The sequence below is a fragment of the Haemaphysalis longicornis genome, unplaced genomic scaffold (genome assembly GCF_048455015.1).
Source record: "Haemaphysalis longicornis isolate Haplotype H1 unplaced genomic scaffold, Haemaphysalis longicornis Haplotype H1 scaffold_7, whole genome shotgun sequence".
Classification (NCBI taxonomy): domain Eukaryota; kingdom Metazoa; phylum Arthropoda; class Arachnida; order Ixodida; family Ixodidae; genus Haemaphysalis; species Haemaphysalis longicornis.
Window position 1 is genome coordinate 158845992 of NW_027526422.1, and position 25824 is coordinate 158871815.

General features: G+C 45.5%; 2 protein-coding genes across 2 annotated transcripts in view; one reads left to right on the forward strand and one right to left on the reverse strand.

Moving 5' to 3' along the window:
- Positions 1-23260, reverse strand: part of LOC144145392 (sodium-coupled monocarboxylate transporter 2-like) — a 50404-nt gene extending 27144 nt beyond the window's left edge. Inside the window, exons 1-3 of the mRNA XM_077676979.1 lie at positions 23128-23260; positions 15240-15369; positions 8759-8847 (exon numbers count right to left, since the gene is read on the reverse strand). Of these exons, the coding sequence (XP_077533105.1) occupies positions 8759-8847; positions 15240-15369; positions 23128-23177 (269 nt within the window). The 5' untranslated portion in view covers positions 23178-23260. The remainder of the gene's footprint in view (positions 1-8758; positions 8848-15239; positions 15370-23127) is intronic.
- On the forward strand, positions 3870-5993 carry LOC144144812 (uncharacterized). Its single transcript, XM_077676322.1, has 2 exons — positions 3870-4550; positions 4664-5993. Exons 1-2 carry the CDS (start codon positions 3870-3872, stop codon positions 5969-5971), a joined length of 1989 nt encoding a protein of 662 aa, XP_077532448.1. The 3' UTR covers positions 5972-5993.
- Positions 23261-25824: the final 2564 nt, after the last annotated feature.

The window sequence follows — 25824 nt, forward strand, 5'->3', positions numbered from 1 at the left end:
GTGTCCCGGCTGAAGCCTTTTGTACGCCGTACTTCATAAACATTGGCGGTGAGGCGCCCGCCTTCACTCGGAGGGGAAATTATTGTGAGCACGTATGTCGCGTCAGCACAGCCTGAACACTCCCAGGGGCTGTCAATAGACTTTGGGCATTTTCCTGCATTCCCGCCTCGCCCTAACATTATCATTCTCATTAACATAACCTGATCCTCTCCCCTCGTGCATCATCATCATCGCTCTCGGTACGGCGTTCAGAACCCACTAGATCGCCTTATAAACGTCCCGGTTCACCCGTTGCTCAAGGGCCTTACAATATATATATATATATATATATATATATATATATATATATATATATATAAAAATATATATATATATATATATATATATATATGAGAACATAAAAACTCACAGTGAGCGGAAAAAATAAGGTATGTAGAGACAGAGACACACAAGAAAAACCTTAAAAATAGAACTTTACTGACGTTTCAGGAAGAATAATTCCCTTTTTCAGAGTACAGAATAAGTTGATTTTGGTTTATATATATACAGAACATGTAGCAAGGGCGAGGGCAGGGCTAGGGAAGGGAGCGTGTACAATGGGATGGGGTCATGGTTGGTAGGCAGAGAAAAAATGAGAGAAGTGGAAGACGGAAAAAAATAATAAGAAGAATCCACAGTCACGTGGTTTCGAACACGAGAAAAAAAGAACCAAACCAGAAAAGAATCAGAACGGAAAAAAATTAAATTAAGAAGGTGATTTCCCCTTTCCCCCGGGGCAACCGGGGTGAAAGAGGGGTCAAAACAAGATATGCCCAGGCACGCATTTGACAGGGGCAAAAAAATCACAGTCATGCGGTACGAACATGAGAAATCAAGTTCGTTCTCATATTCGTTCCGCGTAACTGTGCCTTTTTTGACGATGTCAAATGCGCGCATGGGCATAGCTTGTTTTGACCCACCTTTCGTCCTTGTTGCCATGAGGGAAAGGGGAAATTACCTTGTTAATTATTTTTCCGTTCTGTTTCTACTCTTGTTTGGTTCTTTTTTCTAATGTTCGTACCGCGTGAGTGTGGATGCCAGTTATTCTTCTTTTCCGTGTTCCACTTCTCTCATTTTTTCTCTGCCCACCAACCATTACCCCATTGTACAAACTGTCTCTTACTTTGCCCTGCCCTCGTCCTTCCCTGGCCCTTGCTACATTTTCTGTATATATATACCCCAAAACTAACTAACTAACCAAAACTGTACTCTCAATTAAGGAAGTCCTCTTTCTGAAACATAAGTAAAGTTTAATTTTTAATGTTTTCTCGTGTGTCGGACTTCCGCTAGGGGGCTATGGAGTCATAACCTACTCCACATGAGCTCTCGCTTTTGCTGCTTTTCATGCGGAAAAAGGCCATTCACCTTTCTCAGTTGTGCATCAAGAACACCGGCAAGTCACAAGGAATCTCCCGTTGCCCCGTTTGCCGCAGTGAGTGCATTTTAGGCCAAGATTTCAGGCTGTTTAAACATCGCATCAGGCTAGGCCTCACGAGAGGAGCGTTCCAAGGCCGGCGAAGGAGAGCGCCTCGAGGAGCCAGTAGCACATGCCCGCACCACGCGCATGAGCAGCAGCGCGAGCTCTCCTCGGCAAGCTGCGGCTGCGCAAGAGCTCCACGAGCCGGTCCAGCCGCAGCTGCTCGTCGCCGACGCAAGCTCCCACTACCCCACAATGAGCCAAGCATCCGACGCGGCGATGGACGCGCAAAGCAAGGAACAGAACGAGGAGAACAGCGCTATGCACACCGACTCCACTGAAGAAAGCGGCTCGCCAGCGAAGTGGGCATACGATGAAAACAGCGGCAGAACAATCGATTTACGGAATCAATGGAAAGTGACCGAAAGGAAACGAAACAAGACCGCCGCTACTCAAGGAGCCGCACATGAAGAGATGAAGATTCAAAGCCAGCAAACTCTCATTGATAAGCTGCTCCAGCGCTGCCGTGAACAAGAAGCTGCTAAACGCCCTCCACAACAAGTGCTACTCACAGAGGAGAGAGCAATTCAGCTAACTGAAGACAGAATAACCGCACTTGAACAGCGGATCATGGTAAACTTACAGCAGGTGGTCGCGGCAGAAATCCAGAAGGCCATAGCGCCTTTTGCGCAGCAAGCATCGCACAACACGGCAATCTTTGACAACTTCGTCGCATACGCCAGGAAGAACTTCATCACCAAAACGGTGCTCGATTCACTCCTCAGCCCTATAGATGCGGCGCGTAAAAAGGCAAGAAAAGAAAGCCACGGCGCTTCAAGTTCTTGCTCCCTAAGCCGAGAAGAGCTCTCTGACGTGGAATCATTCGAAGATGGCAGTCCAAACTAACGGCACCACAGACGCCTTACAAACCAAAATCTGGCAATGGAACTGTAGGTCTATCAGGCGCAAAATAGCTAACCTCCTAGAAATTACCAAACAAGATCAACCAGATGTGATAGCCCTCCAGGAAACATACAGCACAAACATTCGCCTTCAAGGATACAACGCCTTCAGCAAAACAGAGCGCACCGCAGTCCTGACTAAAAAGTCCCTTACCACCCAAGTGCACGAAATCACGGACACAAACGTGGACCATACACTTGTCGAAATCTTACCTGAGAGAAAGACTCAGCAAAGCCTCTTTATTTTAAGCGTCTACAGCCCTCCTCGAGACCACCTGCCGAACTTCGAGCAATTTATAACGAAAATCAGGGACATCACGAAAGGGCACAAAGTCGTCATCGCGGGTGACTTTAATGCTCTACACACGGCGGGGGGGTACCCGTCAACAACCAAGAAAGGAACCCGAATCCATGACGCAGCCCAATCTCACCATTTAAGTCTCTGGAACGATCCGCTGCAACCAACCCGAGTAGGAAACAGCGTCTCCAGAGACACAAATCCCGACCTCACCATTACCCACGGTATCCCGCAGGCGGAATGGACCCGACTAGAGGAGACGTTAGGAAGTGACCACCATATACTACAACTCGAGATAAGCCATCGAAAAAGAACTGTTCGGTCCGGGACAGCAAAACTCACGGATTGGAAAGCGTTCCGTAGCGACCTCAATCCCGGAAACATCGAAGAAATTGACGAATGGCTTTCTAAGATACTTGAGAAAGCGGAAGAGCATACAAAAATAATTCAACTGAGCACAGATACTCCCGCTGTTGACCTTCACCTCTCCCACCTTTGGGAAGAAAGAAGAAGCCTCCTCAAACGGTGGAAAAGACAAAAGCACAACAGAAAACTCAAGCTGAAAATCGCCGCCATCACTAAGAAAGCCGTAGAATATGGCGCCCTACTTTGCCGGCAAAATTGGGACAAAGCATGTGACCAACTTCAGGGCACCCTCAGCACGAAAAGGACCTGGCATATCTTACGAAGCCTCCTGGCGACTACAGCGACATAAATGCAGCAAAAGCAAGACCTCCCAAAATTAATCCACTCATACGCAGGCACCCAACAAGACATACTAGATGAGATACAACGCAAGTTGACCGGTAACATCCCATCGAGTGCGACAAGTACTGATCCGTACCGTGGCCAGCATAATCCTGACCTCGATCGGCCCTTCACAAAAGCTGAAATGGAGGCAGCCCTGGCCAAACTCACAAGGAACACTTCGCCCGGCAATGACAAGATTACCAATAAGCTCCTCCGTAACCTACCTTCAAACGCAGCAGAAGCGCTCCTAGAGTATTTTAACGTATGCTGGGAAACAGGCGAACTGCCGGCAACCTGGAAGCATTCGGATGTGACCATGATTCCCAAGCCAAACAAGCCTCTACGTATTGAGAATCTTCGCCCTATATCGCTGACTTCCTGTGCGGGTAAACTTCTTGAGCACATGGTCCATGCTCGGCTCACATCATATCTCGAGGACAACGGCTACATACCGGACACGATGTTTGGGTTCCGACAGCATCTGTCTACCCAAGACATCCTTTTGCTTCTGAAGGAGGACATCATAGACCACCTGGATCGCCATCACAAGTCCTGCATACTCGCCGTCGACGTAAAGGGCGCCTTTGACAATGTCAAGCACGAAAAGATCTTTGAACATCTGCAAAGTACCAATTGTGGCCCCAAAGCTTATAATTATGCTCGAAACTTCCTCACCAATCGTACGGCAACGGTGGGCATCGGCAACCTTCGAGGCGAAAAATTCCAGCTACCAAACAAAGGCACGCCTCAAGGTTCGGTGGTCTCCCCGCTGCTTTTCAACATCGCCATGCTACACCTGCCAAAGAAACTTAAGGCCATCGAAGGACTAAGGCATGCTCTTTACGCAGACGACTTCACGCTGTGGGCGAGAGCGCCTACAACGGGGAAACAACAGGACTCTCTACAGGAGGCTATCGACGTGGTAGTTACCTACTTAGACTCTTGCGGCCTCCAGTGCGCTCCGGACAAGTCCGAACTTCTCGTGCTGAAGGCTCGCACTCGAGGACGGCCACCCAAACTTGTTGATGCGGATCCCAGCGTCACTCTTTACGGAGTGGAAATTCCCAAGGTCAACTCCCTTCGGGTACTGGGTCTTACAATACACAAAGATGGATCGGGTGCAGCTCATCTTCCCAAGCTACAGCAAACAGTGACACAAGTCACCCACCTCGTTAAAAGAATCACAAATCAACGAAGGGGGCTCAAAGAACAAGACACCTTACGGATCATTCAAGCATTATAACCAGTAGGATGACGTACGGCACCCCATACTTAGCCTTAAAAAGTGCTGAAATAAAAAAAATGGACATAATGATCAGGAAAGCAACCAAGACTGCTCTGGGAGTCCCTTTCATGGCATCCACCGACAAGCTGCTTAAATTAGGCGTACATAATACGTGGGAGGAGATGGCCGAAGCCCACAAAGCCAGCCAACTCGAACGCCTCAAGCTCACTTCTACAGGCAGAGCAGTACTCCGCTATCTCAATTACAGTGAAACATACATCGCGGACACCGACGAAAAAGCAAGACTACCATTGGAACTCCGAGAGGCCATCTTTGTAGCACGCATACCACGTAACATGCACCCCTCTTACCATAAAAAAAGAAGAGAAGCAAGATCGAAGGCACTCCTCCGAAAATATGCCAAAGATCCCAACACAAGATACACAGATGCCGCTCGATACCCAGACCACACTGCTTTCGCAGTAAGCGTCACGGACCAACGAGGCAGGAAACTGGCGTCGGCAACAATACCGGCTCGTAACCCCGAAATGGCGGAAGAAGCAGCCATCGCCTTGGCAATGACAACCTGCAGCGACCGAGCACTGATATTCACCGACTCCCAAGCGGCATGTCGGAACTTCCAAAAAGGACGCGTGTCCGCGACAGCACTTAAAATCTTAAAGACGCGCCCCCAACTTCCTGATGCCTACATCACCTGGATCCCGGGGCATGAAGGGATGGCGGGAAACGAAGCAGCGCACGCTGCAGCCCGAGAACATACAAGCCGGGCCTTCCTGCCACCCAACATCCGTGCGGCAACGGGCGCAGAAGAGGTACCCACTACCTATAGGGCAATATTGGAGCACTACCGACTTGAGCGGAGGAGATATCCCCCACCACACCTCGATCTCACCAAGGAAGAAAGTGTAATCCTTCGTCGCCTCCAAACAAACACATATGCACACGGAATAATCATGCACCGCATTTACCCCACGCAATTCCCTTATCTCTGCCCTTATTGTGACATACCCGACACCTTGCCGCACATGATCCTGGAGTGCCCTTGCGAAGACCGCCGCCCAGACCCACCTGTGGATAGCCGAGCGTCCTCAACAATACAGACTTCCGCACCACAAAACAATGCAAGCGCCCATACCACCGGTGACCACGACATCGCTGAAAAGTGGGAGGCGCTGCTCGTCTCCGAGGATCCGGAGAACCAGAAGAATCTGGTGAACCGGGCGAAGACGGCAGCCACCGCCAGAGGTTTCCTGGACTGAGGAGACCTACCACCTCGGACCGGCAAGGGCCAATTCCTAGCTAGTCTTTTCAGACAATAAACGTTTATTTCTCTCTCTCTCTCTCTCGTGTGTCTCTTTACTATATATATATATATATATATAATTATATGTATATATATAGTAAAAAATGTAATAGCTTCTAACAAAACTGTTTATTGGTCGACGTTTCGATCGGATGCCGATCTTTCTCAATATATATATATATATATATATATATATATATATATATATATATATATATATATATATATATATATATATATATATATATAAGGGAAGACAGTCACGAAAGCCAAGGAAACCAAATGGAAAAACAGGGAAGGTCAGATATATTTTTAAATATAAAGAAAGTGGAGAAAAAATGACCGCCAGGTGGGATCCAAACCCACGACGTCCAGGATACGCGTGCGGGTGAATGACCACTGCGCTATTGGCGGGGCTATTTTTCCCTCAATTGTCTGGGGTATTTAGCCTAAGGTAATTCTTTTCCTGTGCTTGGGGGTGGTAGCCAACGCCACTCCGACTGCTCGAGGGGAAGGACCAGTGGGAGCTTATCTATCAATAGAGAGTTAATGCTATCCCTCAGGAAATGTTCAGTTGTATAAGTATTTTGGCGTAGCTGTGTGTAGCGATCTTTTATGAAGCGTACACGTTACTAACATCATTCGGCCTGCAAATGAAACTCTGGGTTTCCTCAAGTGCCAGTTACGCATGGGTCTACAACACGTACGATCACAAGAATAAAAATCCCTTGTTCTGCCGAAACTATACTACGCATCGGCTATTTTGGACCCTCGACACTCTTATCTTACACATGCCACGAAATAACTGGGCCGCTAGATTTATATACTGCTCATCCTGTTCCGCTGTCAGCACATCTGTATTGAAAGCAGATTTTGGTTTAAAGGAGCACTGACACGAAAATTTCATGTTGCACTTTTATTGCTTTTATCGATGCTTAATGGTCTGGCGAACCTGAAACAGCACTTCAAATACTTCAGCGCGCGATAGTTAATTACATTGAACGGCCTGAAAATGGTTTGTTTCAAATTCCCGCGCTTTCATACCGAATGGCGCATATGACTGAGTCCCGGTTTGACCTCACCGCTTTGTCCGTACGTCACCGGCTCCCGCTTGAGAAGGTGTTGCGCCCGCTCGCCGCTCGTGGGGCCGCGCGCGTGGAGTGACGTCACGAGTTTTTGACCAGTGCTGTCGCGTCACTTCTTTCTCCTCTCCTGGAGTGATGTCATGCTGATGTCCATTTGCTGAGTGCCGCTCCGCGCACTGCTCCGTCGGCGCGATAAATGAGATCCAATTGAACTATGTTCTTCGCGTGGCAGGCCGCTCATATTTCAGCCAGGGTATTCTGTTGAGTGAAGGAAGCGAACTGTGCAATAATATTAGCGCCGAAAATTGGTGTCAGTGCTCCTTTAATGAATATAGCACTTTTCCGGGTTATAGCAAGAATTTCTATGTTGTACTAATCTCTAAATCGCCCCTTGCACCTTATATCATTCTGCAGCACGCATATCTTAGCACAAGAGTCATTCTCTTCAAAATGTTCGCGCGCGTACTCGGAAATCCAATTTTTCTGCCTCGTTTTTCTTCATGCGGCACCAGATTGGAACGGCCTTCCAAGCAAAATCGCAACCATTACCTGCCTATCATCCTTCATAGAAAAGCCCAATAAGTTTTCGCTGCCAAATATTTTGCTTCTGCTTTGGTTACTTTCCGTGCCCACCTCCTTGTGTTATACTACTTTGAAAGTCTTTAAGAGAATAAACTTAAATTTAAAAGCATAAAGGGTTAACAGCGCACGAACACGACGGCACACAAGGAAAAGAAGACAGGACAAGCGCTGAACCAGCACTGAGTTGTTGTGTCCACGATACGCACACATTCTGGCCACCGAGCTGAGGCGCTGTGATCGCGGTGAGTCTCGGTGGCGAGAATGTGTGCGTATCCTGGACACAACAACTGAGTGCTGGTTCAGCGCTTGTCCTGTCTTCTCTTCCTTGTGTGCCGTCGTGTGTGTGCGCTGTTAACCCTTTTTGATGCTACACCAACTAGCCCACCAAGCCATCCTCGTGAAATTTAATGTCTCCCGTTATAGTAAAACTGCTTATTGATCGTTGTTTCACGTATAAAATTTGTTGGAATACACAAAGTAAACGCCTTCGTCCGTGCACAATGTTTCGCGACGGACAAGTGTCTTTGTGCCTTACTTATTATTACTGGAGGAAGAGAAAGATTTTAGGGAATGAAAGACTGCGATTTCAGTCAAAATTACTTGTTTGGGAATTTGAGGGAATAGCGGCTATGAAAAATCCTAAAAGATCAAATTTTTTTTTCGAATGCAGTAAAAATTATTGCGTGTGCGCGTGAGGAAAATGCATTACAGCAACCACATAGCATTTGATGGTGTTAGCACTCGAACCGGGGATACAGCATTCTAAGGTGATTTCTTACTTTTACAAGAAAAACGTGGCGACACTTTCCAAAATCGTTTCGAAAAACTCGAAGAACTCAATGTTAAAATAGCATTCGTGAGAGCTCAATGTCATTTTGTGCCATTTTGTTGGGACCCCCGCAGCTTTCTGATTTTCATTTCCCGTCAGCTTTAAAGGAAAACTGGCCATTGAGGACAGCTCCGGTCTTTTGATCACTTGTCCACAAACGGCCAAAAGAGGGACGAATGTGCTCCAAACACCCATAACGAACACAATTGATACGCTAGCCTTATTATGGTAATGACTGATACTTTACCTTACTGATGCACTCACGACACCAGCCAAGATGATTCCAGAAAGGCCTGGAAGGTTGCGCAAATCCTCGAGGATATAGAACGGCAGGAGCTGCTCCAGTAGCACATCCAAAGTAAAAAAGGTGATTAATGCCGGAAACATGCTAGGTGTCGGTTTTTTCGCGAATAAATAAAAATACGTGTTGCAACGAATTCTAACACCGCGTCAGGAGCATATTTATATCAGCACGTTACTATGGTTATATTGTTGCTGGCGCTTATTTGCCCATGAGTGACATGCGTCCTAAATGTAAGCACCAAGTGCGAAAAAGTGTGTTCGCTTTTATGGCTTTGATTTGTATTTCTGTATGCGGAAAATAATTTGCAGATTGAAACAAAATAATAAAAAATTGTGCTCAACGTTTTCAAAAACCAGATATGGAAGGCCACACACCCGGCACCACCATTTGGGCAGAACAATACTCTGTAACATTTCGCGTAAGGCAGAAAGATTCTGCGCAGCCACAGTGCCGAACAGATATTGCAGGCGATTAGCGTTGACGAATTGAATGATGGAGTGGGGACGCAGTGAGAGACAGCTAGTAATTGGGAGATTCTAAACGTACGTTACTAGTTCCGCTCTGCTGATTTATAAAATTACGGACTTTTATACACATTTAAAAGATCGGAGATGTTCCGGTTCTCTTTCCTTAAACACCAAATATTGGTGAATTGCTGAGCGCGAAGTAAAATGATATATATATATATATATATATATATATATATATATATATATATATATATATATATATATATATATATATATATATATATATATATATATATATATATATATATATATATATATATATATATATATATATATATATATATATATATATATATATATATATATATACATATATATATATATATATATATATATATATATATACATATATATAATGCGTGGTATCATTCCAGGGCTTATTCCTTTCGCAAAGTTGTCAATTTTTGAATTCGGCGACACTGGCTGCATAACGGATGCGGGAGCTCCGGTGCCAGTTAAACAATATGTGAGTACTGCTTCCAAGAAGCCGTCAAATGCATTTTTGGGGTGAGGCGAGTGCTTTAGTTTGATAGTAGCGCATCTGTTCTCTCCGTAACCCGTGTGATTGTTTCTTGGAGTTTGGCTGAGAAGGCGATACTTCAGAGGCGAGAAATGGCGACGCGGGAATGGCCATCGGCAAGGGTTCAAGTCATGTTTATTAGGTGCAAAATAGCTGCGCGGTGGTCCAAGAGACCTGCAGCTAATGACTTGAGCTTTGCTAAGATACTGCTGTCGCAGATGTTGCGGTGCCACAACCGGTAAATGCCAGACACCAGTAAAGTAACCGAGAAAACTCCACGCAAAGCTTATCAGATTAATATTGACGGAGCACCTTGGGTTAAAGTAAGTTTTGAATTGAATAGAGGGACGCACTGGAATTGGCATACCGCACTGCATGGTCGGACTTGTGCTCGCACGTCTTGCCACAACTTCCGCGTAAGCTAGACGCGTCGTCACAGATGTCGGCTGACAAGCGGCTGTAATAGCCTCAGTGACTTTCTCTCGATATATTTTCTGAGTGGAGAAGCTGAGCAGGGCAAAAGAGCTGGTAAAATTGGGAATTTGGATGATAGAAGGAAAATTGTCGCGTGACTTTTGCGGAGCATAATTAGTTATGCTTTCTTGTATTAACGGTTTAATGCAGAACAACGGCGAAAGAGCGCTTGAATCGGGTGTTAGCGGAGTAGCATGTTGGTGTCAAAATTCTGGCAAGTATCTCGGCTTTCTCCTCTAATAAAGAGCTTTCTCTCTCTCTCTCTCTCCGTTGCAGCAAAGAGGCGTTGTTTTCGTAGCTCGTTATAACCGTGTCTCAAGCTAATCACAAAAATCGGGATTTTAGGCATTGAAACCCGCATTTAAAGCGTTAAAGGTAGGCAGACAGAACAATATTTCAGGCGTTCAAAGTTCGAAATATTAGTCCCCTAGCTGTTAACATCATCATCATGAGCCTATTTATGGTCACTGCTTGGCAAATTCCTCTCCAATCAATCTCCTGTTATTCCGGTCTTGTGCTAACTGCGAAAAATTTATCCGTGCAACCTTCTTGGTCTCATCTGCCCATCTATCTTTCGGCCACCCTCTGTTACACTTGCCTTCTCCAAGGATTCCGTCTGTTACCCTTAATGACCAATGATTAAGTTGCCTTCGCATTACCTGCCCTGCCCCCACCCATTTCTTCTTTTTAATTTCTCCTTATTTGTCCTTAACGCGTTTGTGCCCTGACCCACCCCGCTCTCTTCTTGGTCCCTTAATGTTAAACCTATCATTTCTCGTTCCGTTGTTCTCTGAGTCGTCTTAAATATAAGTTCAAACCTTCTAGTGAGCCTCCATGTTTCTGCCCCGCAGGTGGGTAGCTGAAAGATGCAGCTGTCATACACTTTCTTCCTCAGGAAAAATGATAGGTTACCGGTCATAATCTGAGAATGGCTGCCGAATGCACTTCACCCTATTCTTTTTCTTCTAATTATCTCTGCCTCATTGTTGGGAACAGGGACTCTACTTGGCCTAAGTACATTATTCGCTTTCTACTTGCACTGCCTCTCCACCTACACCAAACTGCTGTGCTCTCCCGATGTTAATAACCTGTAGTTTAGTTTTCTGGGTAATATTTTCAGGCCCACAAATCGACTCTGCTTGTCCAGTGCGGTAATGATGCGTTGCTAATCGTCCACCGCGTTAGTTAGCATGGCAACACAATTAGCATATCTGACGTTACTGAGGTAATCTACATAAACCCTTACGCCCACTTCTTCTCAGTCAAATCTTCTCAATACCTCTTGTAAACAAGCTGTCAACAATCATTGAGAGATGAGTAACTTTGGAGAGAATTTTACAGAAATGCGAATAATTTCAGAGACGTGCGGGTTCTACACCTACGTCAGGAAAACCGAAAACGCATTGTTTCGGATCGCAAACAGGCGACAGCAATTGAGCGTATTCTTTCAATTCTTCAGTGCCGCTTGTCCCGATTAGCCCGTGTGTAAATGCCGATTGTTGCTCACTCGGGCATCGCTTTTAGTGAAAGAAGCACAAAAAATAGGCCTTCAAAGCTGAGAATATTAATCACAAGCGGTACTTTATATCTTCTGACGCAATTACATTACGACGTAACAGAAACACAAAAACTATAAAGGCTAGAAAAACAGCTATTAAATAATGAATAAATTGTTCTGACATGAGGACAGTTACGTGAAGCTTCAGCAATTTTATCGTATACAAGGATATCTGAATTGTACAGGCACGACGTTCCAACGCAGCCAAATACTCCTCAATACACTTAAAGATCGCATGGAAAAAGTTGTTTAGCATCTCACCAAATTTTTGATGAAAAGCGTAATTTAGAGCCCTTCGGCATTCTGAATAATAAGGCGTAAGGATATGAAACTACGCAGTCGTGTTTCTCTGCTGGCTCTTTATTGCAGTAGTCGTCTGCTCGCAAAGTCGTTTTCGACGCAAAGTCGTTTTCGTTTTCGCAAAGTCGTTTTCGAGTAGAATATTTCTCTAGGAACAAGGTTGTGACTGCAAAAATTGAAGAAAAAAATCTGTTTGGAGGGCACCCAGAATGTCGCCTAAGAATCAGTGTGAACATTGTAGAAACAGTAACAAACTACCATTATCTGCACATTTTCGAATGGTGCCTGTTGTAACTCAGAATGAGCATTCTATCTGACTGCTGCTACTTTTTCCTTTCGAGGGGTTGGTTAACTAGGTTTTATCCCACAGAACTGAAAACGCTCACGTTTGCCCGGTAGCATCAATAACGGTCTTAAACTGCACTCGAAAGCGAAACGTGAGGCTAAAACAGAGTTCATATAGGCGGTGATTCGGAAAATAACCCTTTTTATACTTATTGGCTTCTAGGCAGAAACGCCAACATAAGAATTTATAGGCGATATAAAGAAACCGTAAAAGCCTTTCTTAACGATAGAAGTGCGATAGAAGATAGAAGTTTCGATAGACAGATAGATACAAGTTTGCCATAGAAGAGCAATAGAAGTGCGCTTTCCTAAATTCCGGTTTCTACTAATGACTCCTATAACAGTTTGGAGTTTTCTTACAGCAACATCAAGAAAGCGTTCTCATCGATTACCTGTGGCATGTGCATAATTGTTTCGCAGTCAGAGACTGGGGAATTGACGCGCGCACACACTGGACCTATTTATAGCCAGTCTTCTTTATGGCAGGTAAAAGTTCCATCTGCCTGTTGCGACTTTGCGCTGCTAGGGGTGAAACCAGCGCACAGCGGAGTGGCTAGAGACTTCCGAAAAGATTGCCTAGAATGCGTCCCACATTCAATTTCGGCTTTGTGGTTTAAATTTCAGCCATTTGAGACATCGGTTAAATACAAAATGGCATTAAGTGGCATCTTGGCGTCACCCCACCTATTGCGAAAACTTTAGCTCTCATAAGAAGCAAGCCAATCTTCAACATCATGATCGCCACTCCCACTACTTATTGCGGGGTGGCGCAGGAGAATTGCCCAGGAACACACGATGACCCATGGTGGAGGCAGTGTATGGCAATGTACGGTGACTGTTATTGTCCGGTTTATCGGGTTGTTTGCGAAGGAGTACGGCTGTACGGCGGTGGTAGGTCAGCGTGTGGAGACCGATTTGAACGAGCTCCAACCACTACGGTCAGCGCTGCTGACTAGCATCCGGAAGGGGTGTGAACAAAGGGTGATGATGCTCTCCCTCGAAGTAGTGGTGCATAAGAACAAATTCCTGGCCACCCGTGAGTGGACTGGTATCCATTTTACACTAGAGGTTCCCTTTGAGGAGTTCAACAAAGCACGACAGATTGCTCGATGATGCGCACAGAAATATGTGGGTGTTCGAAATTAACATAATGTAAATGATACTTTTCCTCCAATTTCTCAAGGTACAGAACCATTACGGCGATAGAAGTTTTGGCGCGTATCAGTGGCACTATCTCCGCAAAAGCACTTCATTCTTCTACAAAGTGTTTCACAATAATGGAGTAGTTGTGGAGGTGCGTTCCGGTCGCAATTATTTTCCGTCCTTTAAGGTAAACTGAGAGTTGAACGTTAAATAGATTTGGTAAAAAAATTATCGTAATTTTGGATTAATGACGTAATAACCTGCCCGAAATATTTTGGCGCCTTTAGATGGAATAACGCAAAACATTTCTTATATGTGGGATTCTGTTAAAATATATGTAGCAACGTCTTTGCCACAAACCCTAGTTCAATGAAAACCGTGGTCACGTGTTTCTAGTCAGTTTTATACATTCGATCAACGGCTCTTTTAGTGGGGTAAAACTATTCGCAGTTGCTAGCCTTTTTGTCTGCTGCATTTTGGTAATGAATTGTTCGGTTCTTTCTGTGTTTATATTTTTCTGCATGGCACTTGGTTAAGCCGTAGCGGCGCATAGGAACTGGCCATCAGTTATACCTATTTTGGTTAGCCTCTCAACGTCAGAAAGTGTAGAAAGCTGCTTGGTGGAACGGTTACCAAAGAGAGAACGTAAGTAATGTCTCTTATTAAAAATTTCCAGGACAACCTAGAGAAAGTATTGCAATGCTATGCCAAATGTCGTAAAGTTGCTAAAGTTTTATAGAGTTTTGAAAATTTCCCGCAGGTTTTCCAACCTGAAAGGCACATGCCAATTGTGTTTTACCGTTGTATCGCGTCAACGAGAATGATTAGTCCATTGCATTTACCTTCTTCAGAAAAAACGTCTGTCCTTGTACTGCTCATAGTGGCTAACACAGAGATCCTTCAATGTTAATGCTTACGAAGCGCAATTGTAGGCAGTACATTTAAGTGAATTCGTCATCCAGAAATTGCTGTATTGCAGCCAGTGTCAAACGCTAGGGCAAAGTTTCTTGTCACCTTCATAGAAGCAATCTTTGCCATTTATAAGTGCTTTATTTAGCAATGAACACAATTTATTCCAGCATAAAGTTACTGCAGAATGCGCATTTATTTTATGGGAGGTTCAAAAATGGAACAGGCTGCAGCAGCTTCTCGCTTTAAGGTGGTGACGTATGCTGTTGCCTCCCTCAGGGAGCCACCTATATTATTAACATTTATGTCTTTACAACAAAACTGTACCATCAGGCCAACTAAACCTGTCAGACATGTAGCTTGGAATCTCTATGCTTAATCAGTTCCAAATCTCTTCTGTATGAACACCGGATCTTTTGAGAATTCAGAGCAATAAGGGCACCCAATTACGCTCCTTTCCAGACAAACTTCGTGGTAACACCATGAACTAAAGCATTTCTGCCAGCTTTACCCCGACAAATAGTTTTTTTTGAAATTATAATTTTGATTGAAATGCCTTTCTTTTTAAAAAGTTCGCGTACCTGAAAAAAAATTTCTGAACAACATACATATGCAGGTATGTCCAAACCACCGATATGCGCGTACCTGGTCAAGGCTCTGGATTTGTCGCAACAACAGTGGGTCGCAGCCGCTGTAACGGGCGCTTAGGGCAACGGCTTCGGCGGTTGCGAGGAAGACGAAGAAGGAGGTCATCACGGTGCCAAGTACAACGGTCCTGCCGAAACAAACGGCATTGGAAACCCAATATTTCCCAGCAAGTTTTTGTTATCGCACAATGAATTTTACCTGCGCGACAGCGCCTAATTTATCTTTTAAATTATTGAGTGTTAAATTGAATCTATTTGGATATATGTCAATTAAAATTATATGCAACAAAAGCCTGTTGAGCACAAGAAGGCCGGCTCTTGAAACCAGCAAACAATTACATCAACACGATGTAAAAAATTGAATGCGTAGATAATGCGGCACCCACGTGCAGCATGCCAGAAAGGTTTTGCGATTTTTTAATCACAGGATACTTCGATGTTTGGCCCTTTGGCCTCGGACCAAAACTGTTAACCTTAGCGCCCAACCCGGGTCCTACTAGGCAAACAAAAATCAGGGCAGCGTGCAATCACGCGCAAGACTTGAATAGCCAAGTCGTTGTATGTGATATTCATGGACACAAAGCTAAGTTTTAATATTATTGTAGTGTCGTAGGTGACGTCAGCGGCAGGACATTTCAATCAGCTTCTGTTGAGGAAGGCCAGAGTAACCTCGTGGTCGTTCTGACAGATGGTTGCGTACGCCACTCGGCACGAGCGGCGTATTGTCTCTAACGGATGCCTTGCACGCCAGTCCTGTCGAAGCATGGGCTCTTCCTTTGCAGTGCGAACTATCCGCGACCGGGCCGTGTCAAGTCAATGATCACCGACAGGAGCTTCGACAATCAAGTCGCGGCTCTTCGACAGTACAGAGCATTTGCGTATGATGAACGACATGACAAGTAACTAAGGAAGGGCGTAGGCTACGCGTCTTTCTTGTTTCGAGCAAGTGTTGACATGATACAGCGGACCCTACAGTTTTTAAAGCAAAGCTTTTTACCTCTACCCCCCCAAGGGTTCTTTCGCGACCGTTGGTGTCACCAGAAAACTCTGTCAGCAAATAAAAGAATTTACTGGCACCGCCGCGAATCGAACCTGGAACTAATAGACGAACAAAGCGAGAGCCCGTTGTCTTACCGACTTAGCTACGAGCCCACGCGAAGACGGGGAAGACGGGTGGTGTACTCACCAAGCACATCTACGGGTTTACCCTCTGCGTTCTCGCTGAATGCCACGTGAAAGCGTCACACGACCCCTCACGCCCGCGTAGCGGCCCTGTGCGCACCTTGCTCATGTGCTCAAAGTTACAAAAGTTAAAGGAAGCTCTCACCAATGCATGGCATCTCACTTCTAGTACGCCAATGTGCTAAAGCCTGTGGACTCCAGTGTTCACGTAAACAATCACAGCTCCTTGTCGTCCGCCCTCACGCCAAACCAAAGAATACATTCAAATACTCCTTGATGGCCAGGCCATCACTCCAAGACCCAGCATCAAGATCCTGGGCCTAGATCTCAAGGCTAACACCGAGTGTGACGTCTCCTTGCAGCGCCTCAAAAACAGCATTACTCAAATCCTACAAATTATCAGGCGAGTTGCCACCAAGAAGCGATCGAGGCCCAAGGAAATCTGGTACATTTCGATTAATTGAAGCTTGTGTCCTCTTGAGAGTCCCTTATGTCAACCCCCTGTCTTCTTCTCGACAAGGAAGACATAGAGATGCTTTATATAATGATAAGAAAGGTGGTCGAGAAGGTCATTGGTCTTCTCATGAGTGCGTCCACACAGAGGCTGCTTAGCACGGGGCCCCTCAACACGGTGGAAGAGCTGATAGAAGGCCATCTTTCTAACCAGAAGGTCCGACTCAGAACTGCGATGGGTAACCGCATGCTTCACCAGATTGGCTGGGCAGCCCAGAATGTCACTCCGCTTGACGTACTCCCAGACTCTTGACGACTAAAACTAAAGATGCTCCCTTTGCTTAGAAATGCGAACCCCTAACACGACGAGGGTCACCGAAAAGCAGGGGCTCAAGCGCTAAACACCACCTTCGGTAGGGATCATGCAGTTATCTACACAGACGGCTCCAAACATCGATGGCAGCAATACACCATCATCGTTGCTACCTCCAGAGCCAACCTCCTTGCGTGTACCTCACTTAGGACCCAAGAAATGACGGCAGCATAAGAGGCAGCCATCACCCTAGCTCTTACTCAACCAGGGGTTCGGAGGGTAGTCACCGATTCCCAGGGAGCCTACTGGAATTTTCAGTCGGGTTGGGTGTCCTGACCTGCACTGCGCGTGCTAAAAAATCACTCCCGAAAAGGTTCCATCGAGCTAATCTGGACACCCCCTCACGCTTCAATGGACGGCAACAAATACGCCCACCGAACAATCCTGCGCTTTTACCCACCGTGCTGAGGAGCTGCTCGAGGACAGTCACCCGCTTGTCACGTTCATGGAGATAACCCAGCATTATCGCCTTCTTAGACAGACCATACCTTCGCCTTACCCGGACCTTTCCAGAGAACAACAAACTACCCTACGGCTCATACAATCCGGGCTACTTCCCACAGCCTGCGCGTCTTCACTTAATGCATCCGAATCACTACGACACTGAATGTAAATTTTGCTCAGAAGTAGGAGCACTCCGCCCCGTAATCGGGGTGTTGGACTTTAGCCCTGAGCAACCTCCTCTCTTTCCGTCAGCTACCCAACAAGAGCAATGGGAGATGCTGCTGTCTATGCCCTCTCTACCTACCCAACTTCAACGTGTGGACAGAACACAGGCCGCGCGGACTGCATATGGGCCCCACAGAAGAAGGAATCCCTCCCCAGGGCTGCACTCTGGGCCGTTGAGAAATCTGAACAGAAGTATTTCTTCCTCATTGTCCTCCTTCTCTGCCGCAAATCTTGTGGCCTAAGTCCACCGCACAGAGACGGAGAAGTTAATCGTCTAACACCGGGTTGGAGCGCACTTTAATTTTATAAAAAAAGTTTGCACTCTTGTGCTACACCAATACAACTCAACCAAACACCGTTCATGCATCATGCATTGATTTAACCTTACCAAGAATATCTTTTTGATGTAATAAATTGTGTAGTTAAGTGCATGTCACTTCTCTCTGGCTTTACTATTTGTAGAGCGATGTGAGTGAATTTAAGTGACGTCGCATAAGTAATCGTTATGGGTGCCGATTACAGCTTTGCTTTCCAACCACATTCACGGGGTGGATTGGCGCAATTTTTTTTTTAAAGGCCAATGTTGGCAAATCTTCTTAAGTGGGTGTGCTTGGCTTGACAAATGTGCGCTCGAGGTAGGCGGCGACCGCTAGAGTATTTTTGGCCAATCATGGTCAATTCACACGAGTGAGTATGTTTACCTTCAAGAACGTGCGCTTGAGGCTCTCATGTATGAGCGCTCGGCATTTCCTTCGCAGTTAAAACTAAGGTGCTTGGTCTGGTGAATGGACTGTGGAGTTCTTTAGTGGCTAATGTTGTCTGGGTATGCTTAGATTAGTCTGGGTATGCTTACCTTGACGAACGCGCGCTAGAATCATACGTGCACGTGCGTTTGGTATTTTCTGGGCGTGTTTAATGTGGACGCTATATACAAACGAGTTGCTGAACAGCTTTGCTTGTAACATTGCAAATACGAACACAAAACGTGAGAAATTTCAGCACCAGAATAACAATTTCAAACATTTTTTTACGTTGCATAAAAAATTCTCAGGCCAAGTTTTAAGATGCGAAGGTTTGAATGCAAAATTACGGCGTGAAGGATGCGCTGAAGGTAATTTCGGTCAGCTCGGCGTGAAATATCCCTGCTGTGTCTAAAATGCGTACACTGCCCCCGTTTTATTGTGTGCCCTAAGCAGTTTGCCTTCACCGCTACCCAACAATACGAAAATTGGACTACGCCTAATGTTCGGGTTTAAAGGTGGCAGGGAATACAATAAATCCCGCTTATATCAAACACGGAAATATCGAATTATTGCCTATATCGAACCCTTGCATATTTATGGTGAAAATTAGACGCATTTAAAACATTTTATATCGGACCCGATTTTGCACCCAATGGATATACCGAACTCCACCGCGCAGGATTTTTTGCTCTCCTAAGGCATGCGGCACGCTTTCTCGCAATACTTCAGCGCGCAGCGGTGGCGCCGGTGTCGCTTGCGACTCCCGCGCGAGCTGGGACACATCCTTCTTGGTCCAAACCGTAGCAGGGTGGTGAGTTGGGCGAGTTGGTGTACTTGCAGTTTGGGGAACAGCGCGAACTAACAGGGACACAAAAAGAAAGAAGTGGACAGGACTAGCGCTGACTTTCAACTCGATTTATTGGAAAAGACGTAACTACTTATACATACACAGAATCCTCCTCCCCCACCACGCCAGGTGCCCACACCAGCCAATGACATACTATCAAGACCAAAACCCTCCACTGTTGACAACGCACATTTCTTAACACAGGAACACCTTATCGCGACGACCGCTCCAAATAACCAAATTCTTTTTCGTGCAGGACAACTGATGTTTCACTGATACAATCTCTCCCCCACTTTCTGATGTAGTACGATTCCATCAACTCTCTAGTACGCCTGTCTTTATGCTTAAACAGGATATCAGTCTCGCGGAAAAGCGGATAGCATCGGTGCTTTGGTGTTGCGGTCCTTTGGTGTTTACAAGATTCCTTTATCTTGCGGAAAAGTGTATGTTGGTCAAACAGGTCGCTGCTTAAACGTTCGATTATTGGAGCATCGCAACAAGCTTAAAAAAGATGAGTACGCACGTCTGGCCGAACATTGCCGCACGTGTGAGCACCGATGCTATCCGCTTTTCCGCGAGACTGATATCCTGTTTAAGCATAAAGACAGGCGTACTAGAGAGTTGATGGAATCGTACTACATCAGAAAGTGGGGTAGAGATTGTATCAGTGAAACATCAGTTGTCCTGCACGAAAAAGAATTTGGTTATTTGGAGCGGTCGTCGCGATAAGGTGTTCCTGTGTTAAGAAATGTGCGTTGTCAACAGTGGAGGGTTTTGGTCTTGATAGTATGTCATTGGCTGGTGTGGGCACCTGGCGTGGTGGGGGAGGAGGATTCTGTGTATGTATAAGTAGTTACGTCTTTTCCAATAAATCGAGTTGAAAGTCAGCGCTAGTCCTGTCCACTTCTTTCTTTTTGTGTCCCTGTTAGTTCGCGCTGTTCCCCAAAATGGTCCAAACCGGCCGTGGCAGAGTAGACCAGCTCCACGCATGCATGCCGTTGGAGCTGAAAGCGCCACATTGGGCGCTGCGGGCTGCGGTGTCACCGAACTTCAAGTCCGCGCCACGCGCTGTCCGCACTTGATCCGTTCGCTGGGTTCGCAGTTATTCGCTTGTATCCATGACTGTCTCCGCTCTGTCGAAGACGCCGAGGACTCCGTACCGCTTCCGAGCACGAGCGAAGCCGTCACTGCCTTGGCCCTGCTACGGCGATACTGCAGTGCCATTGATGGCAGCGGTCTTGTGCTTGTCGACTGTACAGATACCGTGGAGTAAGCAGTCATCAGCAACGCTTTGTGCTCCAAGAAGAAGGCTACACTCATGCAGTTATTCCGCCCCAATAAATTAGGGTTTTCTTTCCGAGAAAGTGTCGTATCAATAGGGAACTGCAGGGTGGTAAGAGCACAGCGCTAGCTCGTGACTCCGTCGGCAAGATTGCTCTCATATAAGTTTTTTTTTGTGTCCCTTTCTATATCGAATTTTTGCTATATCGAACTATTTTACAATTCTCGCGCTGTTCGATATAAGCGGGCTTTACTGTGAGTACCTGGGCTATGCGGAATACACTGTGGTGCACAGTGTAGTTCCATGCGAGGAAGTTTCCATTTTCGTGGAATTCCCGGCTTTATTTTAGCCAAAAGGGAATCTTTAACGAATGCAGAGAATTTTAAGAGTCGTACGGACATGAGAAAAAATAATGTTTGTAAACCGGGCCTCGCATCATTTATTACTTTGTTTTCTTTCAAAAGAAACGTTTACAGTTCGTCAGCTTCATGTTAAAACACCCGCAGTGGTGTTTTCCCAATCCACGAGCATCAAAGACTGCTTCCAATCCAGTCAATAAATTAGCAGGGAGCACAGTGGAATGAATACCCCATAACAACGAGCTAGTAAGGCGTGAAGCGGCAGCGGATGAGGAGCAGAAGCGTGTTTGCATGGATGCCTGTGCATTATACAAATAACCATTTCGGGGGCGCCATAGTCCGTGTGCTGTCAACAAGAGATGGCGCCAGCAGGCCTGGCACTGAACTAAAATTATCTCAATTTCCGAGCGTTTTTTTTTCTTTTTTATGACGTCAGTGATTCCTGCATGCGGGCAGTTTTAGCGTGAAACTTTACCACGAAAAAGGAGCGTTTTTTGTACAAAACGTGAAATGCATATTCAAATACTGATGCGCGGAAGATGAAGTAGAATTTGGTTCATGCTGGAATTCTCATTTTTTGAGCGGCGTCTGCGCCCGGAACGCTACGCAAACTAGACACAGGTGGCGCTGGCTGACTCCCAAAGCCGAACAGGAAACACGTAAGACCTATCAGCTGCCGAAAGAAAACAAAGGAAATTTTGCAGGGAATTCTTGACAAATCTGCGGGGGAAAATGCTAAAATAGGAAATGTCTGAACCTCAAAATGGGAATTTTTCTCTTCAGTACGGGACTTCAGTAGCAGTGCACCCAAACAACAGATATTCAGCAGCCAAACCATCCTACATGCGTCAAAAGCGAGCGAGCGCAACTGTGCGCAGCCCTCCAGCGCTTAAGTCATCGTACTTTCTAGCAGCGATTGCGAGTCGTAAGAGCATCTGGCTTACTGGATGAACTTATTCAAGGAAAGCTGAGTAATGAAGTACTTGAAGCGTGTGTGTAATGGGTACTTCCTCATGAAAAGTGTCAGACATTTTTTTATTTTACCGACCATCCGTAAAGCACAGTGATACAGTTCTGGGTCGCCAAATCATGGCAAAAACAAGAAACAAAGTCGCAGCGCTTCTCACACATGAAAAGCTGTTAACTATAAACACTAAAAAGTATGAACACGACACGCCTAGGGTACCGCAATACACACGAAGGTACAAGCTGCAACATAGGGCACGTAAAGTGGTAAAAGCTTTGTCTGTACCGTATCTCGGTGAAGGCAAATTGCAAGCAGATACGTAAATAAATGTTCTTTAATGGTGTCCGACTTTTTACAATCTAAGTTTTGTTCCTTTTCGATTTTGGTTTGTTTCAATAATATGTAGACACGCTCGTGTACAGTCATAAAAAAACTGGGAACAAAAACAAGAAACAAAGTCGCAGCGCTTCTCACACATGAAAAGCTGTTAACTATAAACACTAAAAAGTATGAACACGACACGCCTAGGGTACCGCAATACACACGAAGGTACAAGCTGCAACATAGGGCACGTAAAGTGGTAAAAGCTTTGTCTGTACCGTATCTCGGTGAAGGCAAATTGCAAGCAGATACGTAAATAAATGTTCTTTAATGGTGTCCGACTTTTTACAATCTAAGTTGTGTTCCTTTTCGATTTTGGTTTGTTTCAATAATATGTAGACACGCTCGTGTACAGTCATAAAAAAACTGGGAACACAAAAACATGAACCAGAAAGCACAAATAGCACGATATTTTTTATACACGTCAAATTGACGGATCTCCTAATTGTAGAAACAAAGTTCGGAACTGTGGATTTCAGATGTATCATACGCACCATTACCGAATCTCCACGAATAGAAGTTTTTTTAATTTTGCGAGTTCTGGTTTATATTTTCGTGTATAAATTTTATTTGTGCATTACTGTACGCATAACCATTCCGAACGCCTCCTGTTTCCGTACAGCCACTTACCATTTTGCTTCTTGGAGGGTCTTGGAAGCGAGGTATCTCTGGACGGTCATTTGGTCCAAGCAGATGCGATTGAAGAATGTAGGTGCGGCTGCAACCAATATCGCCCAAACGGTTTCGTCGGTGGTCAGGTCCAGATTGACGCTAAAAATAGAATCAGTGCTTGTAATTAGGGCCGCATAAATAATATCTATTTCTTTTTAAGGTCACATATTTTGGTAGTGCATTTCGGCCTTTATAAATATCCCCACTGCTAGTTTGGAATGGCACTGCTGTGTTGAATTTTAGAAGGTTTTTCTTTCAGGAAATTTCAGTCATAAAATTGCAATTGCTCTACATTGTATAAGGTTACCCAAGGCCTCACGAGCAAACCTCGTGGAGAGCCAACGTCGCTGGGCAAAGTTGGCTAGCTCCCTGCAAAAAAAATAGGCAGAGACACTTGAAATTTCTTACTTCTGGGTAGGAGAAGAGCGAGATAAGACTAGAGTACCGTGACATACCGTTCCCATACAAATAGAAGGTAGGTGTTTCCGTTGTGATGCAGAAAGCTTTTAAACACCCCCATAAGGAGTGCCTACCCCTAAACCGAACGACGCTTATTCATAAAAAATGCGTAGAGCTGAGGCAAATGAACAGTTTGCAGTACAAATAACGATCAATAAAGATCAGCTAAAAAATGACAAAGAAAAGGGGAGAAACAGACCTGACGGTTTCTCCTCCCGGTTAACCCCATTTCGTGTTTTGTTTATCTTGGGGGGATCACTAATGATAGATACTCACCAGCTCGCCAAACTCAGACCGCTTTTGAATGTAACTCGTTTGGAACCACTTGCACGCCACCCTCGGTTGCTCGCGGCAGTGCCCATCATTCGGCCTTTAGGCTACGAGGCCGAACAGCGGGGCTCTTTTTGCACCTGTTCAAATTTTCAGGAGCCGTATTTGGAGAAGACTTCTTGATGGCGCTGAACGCTTCCAGGAAGTGGTGAGCATATACCCGAAAGTGAACGTGGTGAAGTGAGCTTGTCCACTGTACAGTTTTGCGTTCAGTGCCCTCGATATGCTTGGACCCGCACGTGGAGCTGATACGAAAGGCTGCGGTAGCCGAACAATGCCTCCAGAGTGCCACTACGCTTTCCTACTGCACAGTTCCTCTCTCGTGGGCGACGTCAGAGTTTGTACCATTCTTGTTGACGCCGTCAAAGACGAGGGTCAGTTCTCAGGTTTGCTGAGACAAGTAGGGCTTTTTAATTATTACTCCAAGCAGCAAGCTGCTGACAAATAATTGAAACCACTTGGGGCATTGCGTGACATACTGATGCGGTGCCATATCTGCCCCAGTAGTTATGTTTTGGCAGCAAGAAGCACGTTTAAAGAGCTAACTTCGACAAAAGCAGATTTGAAGACAAAAACCTTTCAATTTTATGCAAACAAGGTTGAGAAAAAAATCACCAGCACGGTTCGAACCTGGGCCTGGTAGATCTACGGAGTTAGTCACTCGTCTAACCCACTTGACTAATTCCATTTTCTTTGTTTTCCACGTGATATTTCGTGGACTACGTGTGAATGAAGGAAGCCATATTTTCAACACGTATTGACAACTATGCACGCACAGAAATCAGTTAATTACGTACACGTGCAATTGAGTCAATTATAAGTTGAAAAGAAAAACTAAACAAAATGAAGAATTACTTACACTTTGTTTAAAACGAGGGCAACATTGAACAGCTGATAAGAAGTGGATGCCAATCAGGACGAGAACCATTTTAGTCATAGAAGTCTTTAATATAATTGATCATATGACAATAAGGGTTGTTATTCTTGTTGCATCAAAAAAGCATCTAGATGAAGACGACGAAAGGTCTCCTGGAGAACCGTGGTCGGTATGAAAGAACAAAACAACAAGGACCCGCACACGCCATTGTAATAGACAATAGGTCTTTTACAGTCTTGTGTAAAATGCAGCAATTATTAAGGTTTTGAAGTTCTTGGACTCAATTATCGAACATTTTCTTGGTGCCTGGAAACACGGGAATGAATTAGGAGGGACAAGATTGGCATATGACGAAAAAAATGAACTGAAAGCGGTGACGGTGTATACCGGATAGAGGCAAGAAACTCAGCATGCGCAATTTGAAAGAAAAAATATTGGCTCGTAGGCAGCAAAAAATCAGGCTCATAAATGAAGCTAAGAGGGTGCTGGATACCGCGGATTTGAAAACGTTGGCTTCAGTCAGAGAATGGCTGCAGTGGAACAATGAAGAGTTATGAAAGCTGAATGCCGAGCTGATATACGCTATACCCGACGAAGAGTACGCGACTGAGCTTCAAGCAATGATGAGATACGAGGACACGGCCAAAGGCATGCCGGGCCAGCTTAAGGCCAAGGAGAGAGGACTTTGGAGTGGTCCACGCCTGCCTGGATCGACAGCTCCAGCTACGGCGGTGGATTCTCTAAGCCACGAGTGCCCTCAGCATGCAGGCTGCGTGAAGCTCCCGACGCTGCATCTGCAACCCTTGAACGACGAGTTGTGCCAGTGACTGAGCTTTTGGACGCACGCAAAGGCAGCCGTCTACAAAAACTCCAGCCTGAATAACGGCGCGAATTTCCATTACGTTCGGGCGCTGCTGGGTGGGTCAGGTGCTTCATTCATTGCTGGGCTGAAACCGACGAAATATTTTTACCCAGATGCGGCGGAAATT

Bases quoted from the DNA above. Each gene is read 5' to 3' on its own strand.
- LOC144144812 (XM_077676322.1), top strand. From the start codon at position 3,870: ATGGTCCATGCTCGGCTCACATCATATCTCGAGGACAACGGCTACATA. The intron at 4,551-4,663 runs GTACTGGGTCTT...AAATCAACGAAG, and splicing joins CCAAGGTCAACTCCCTTCGG to GGGGCTCAAAGAACAAGACA.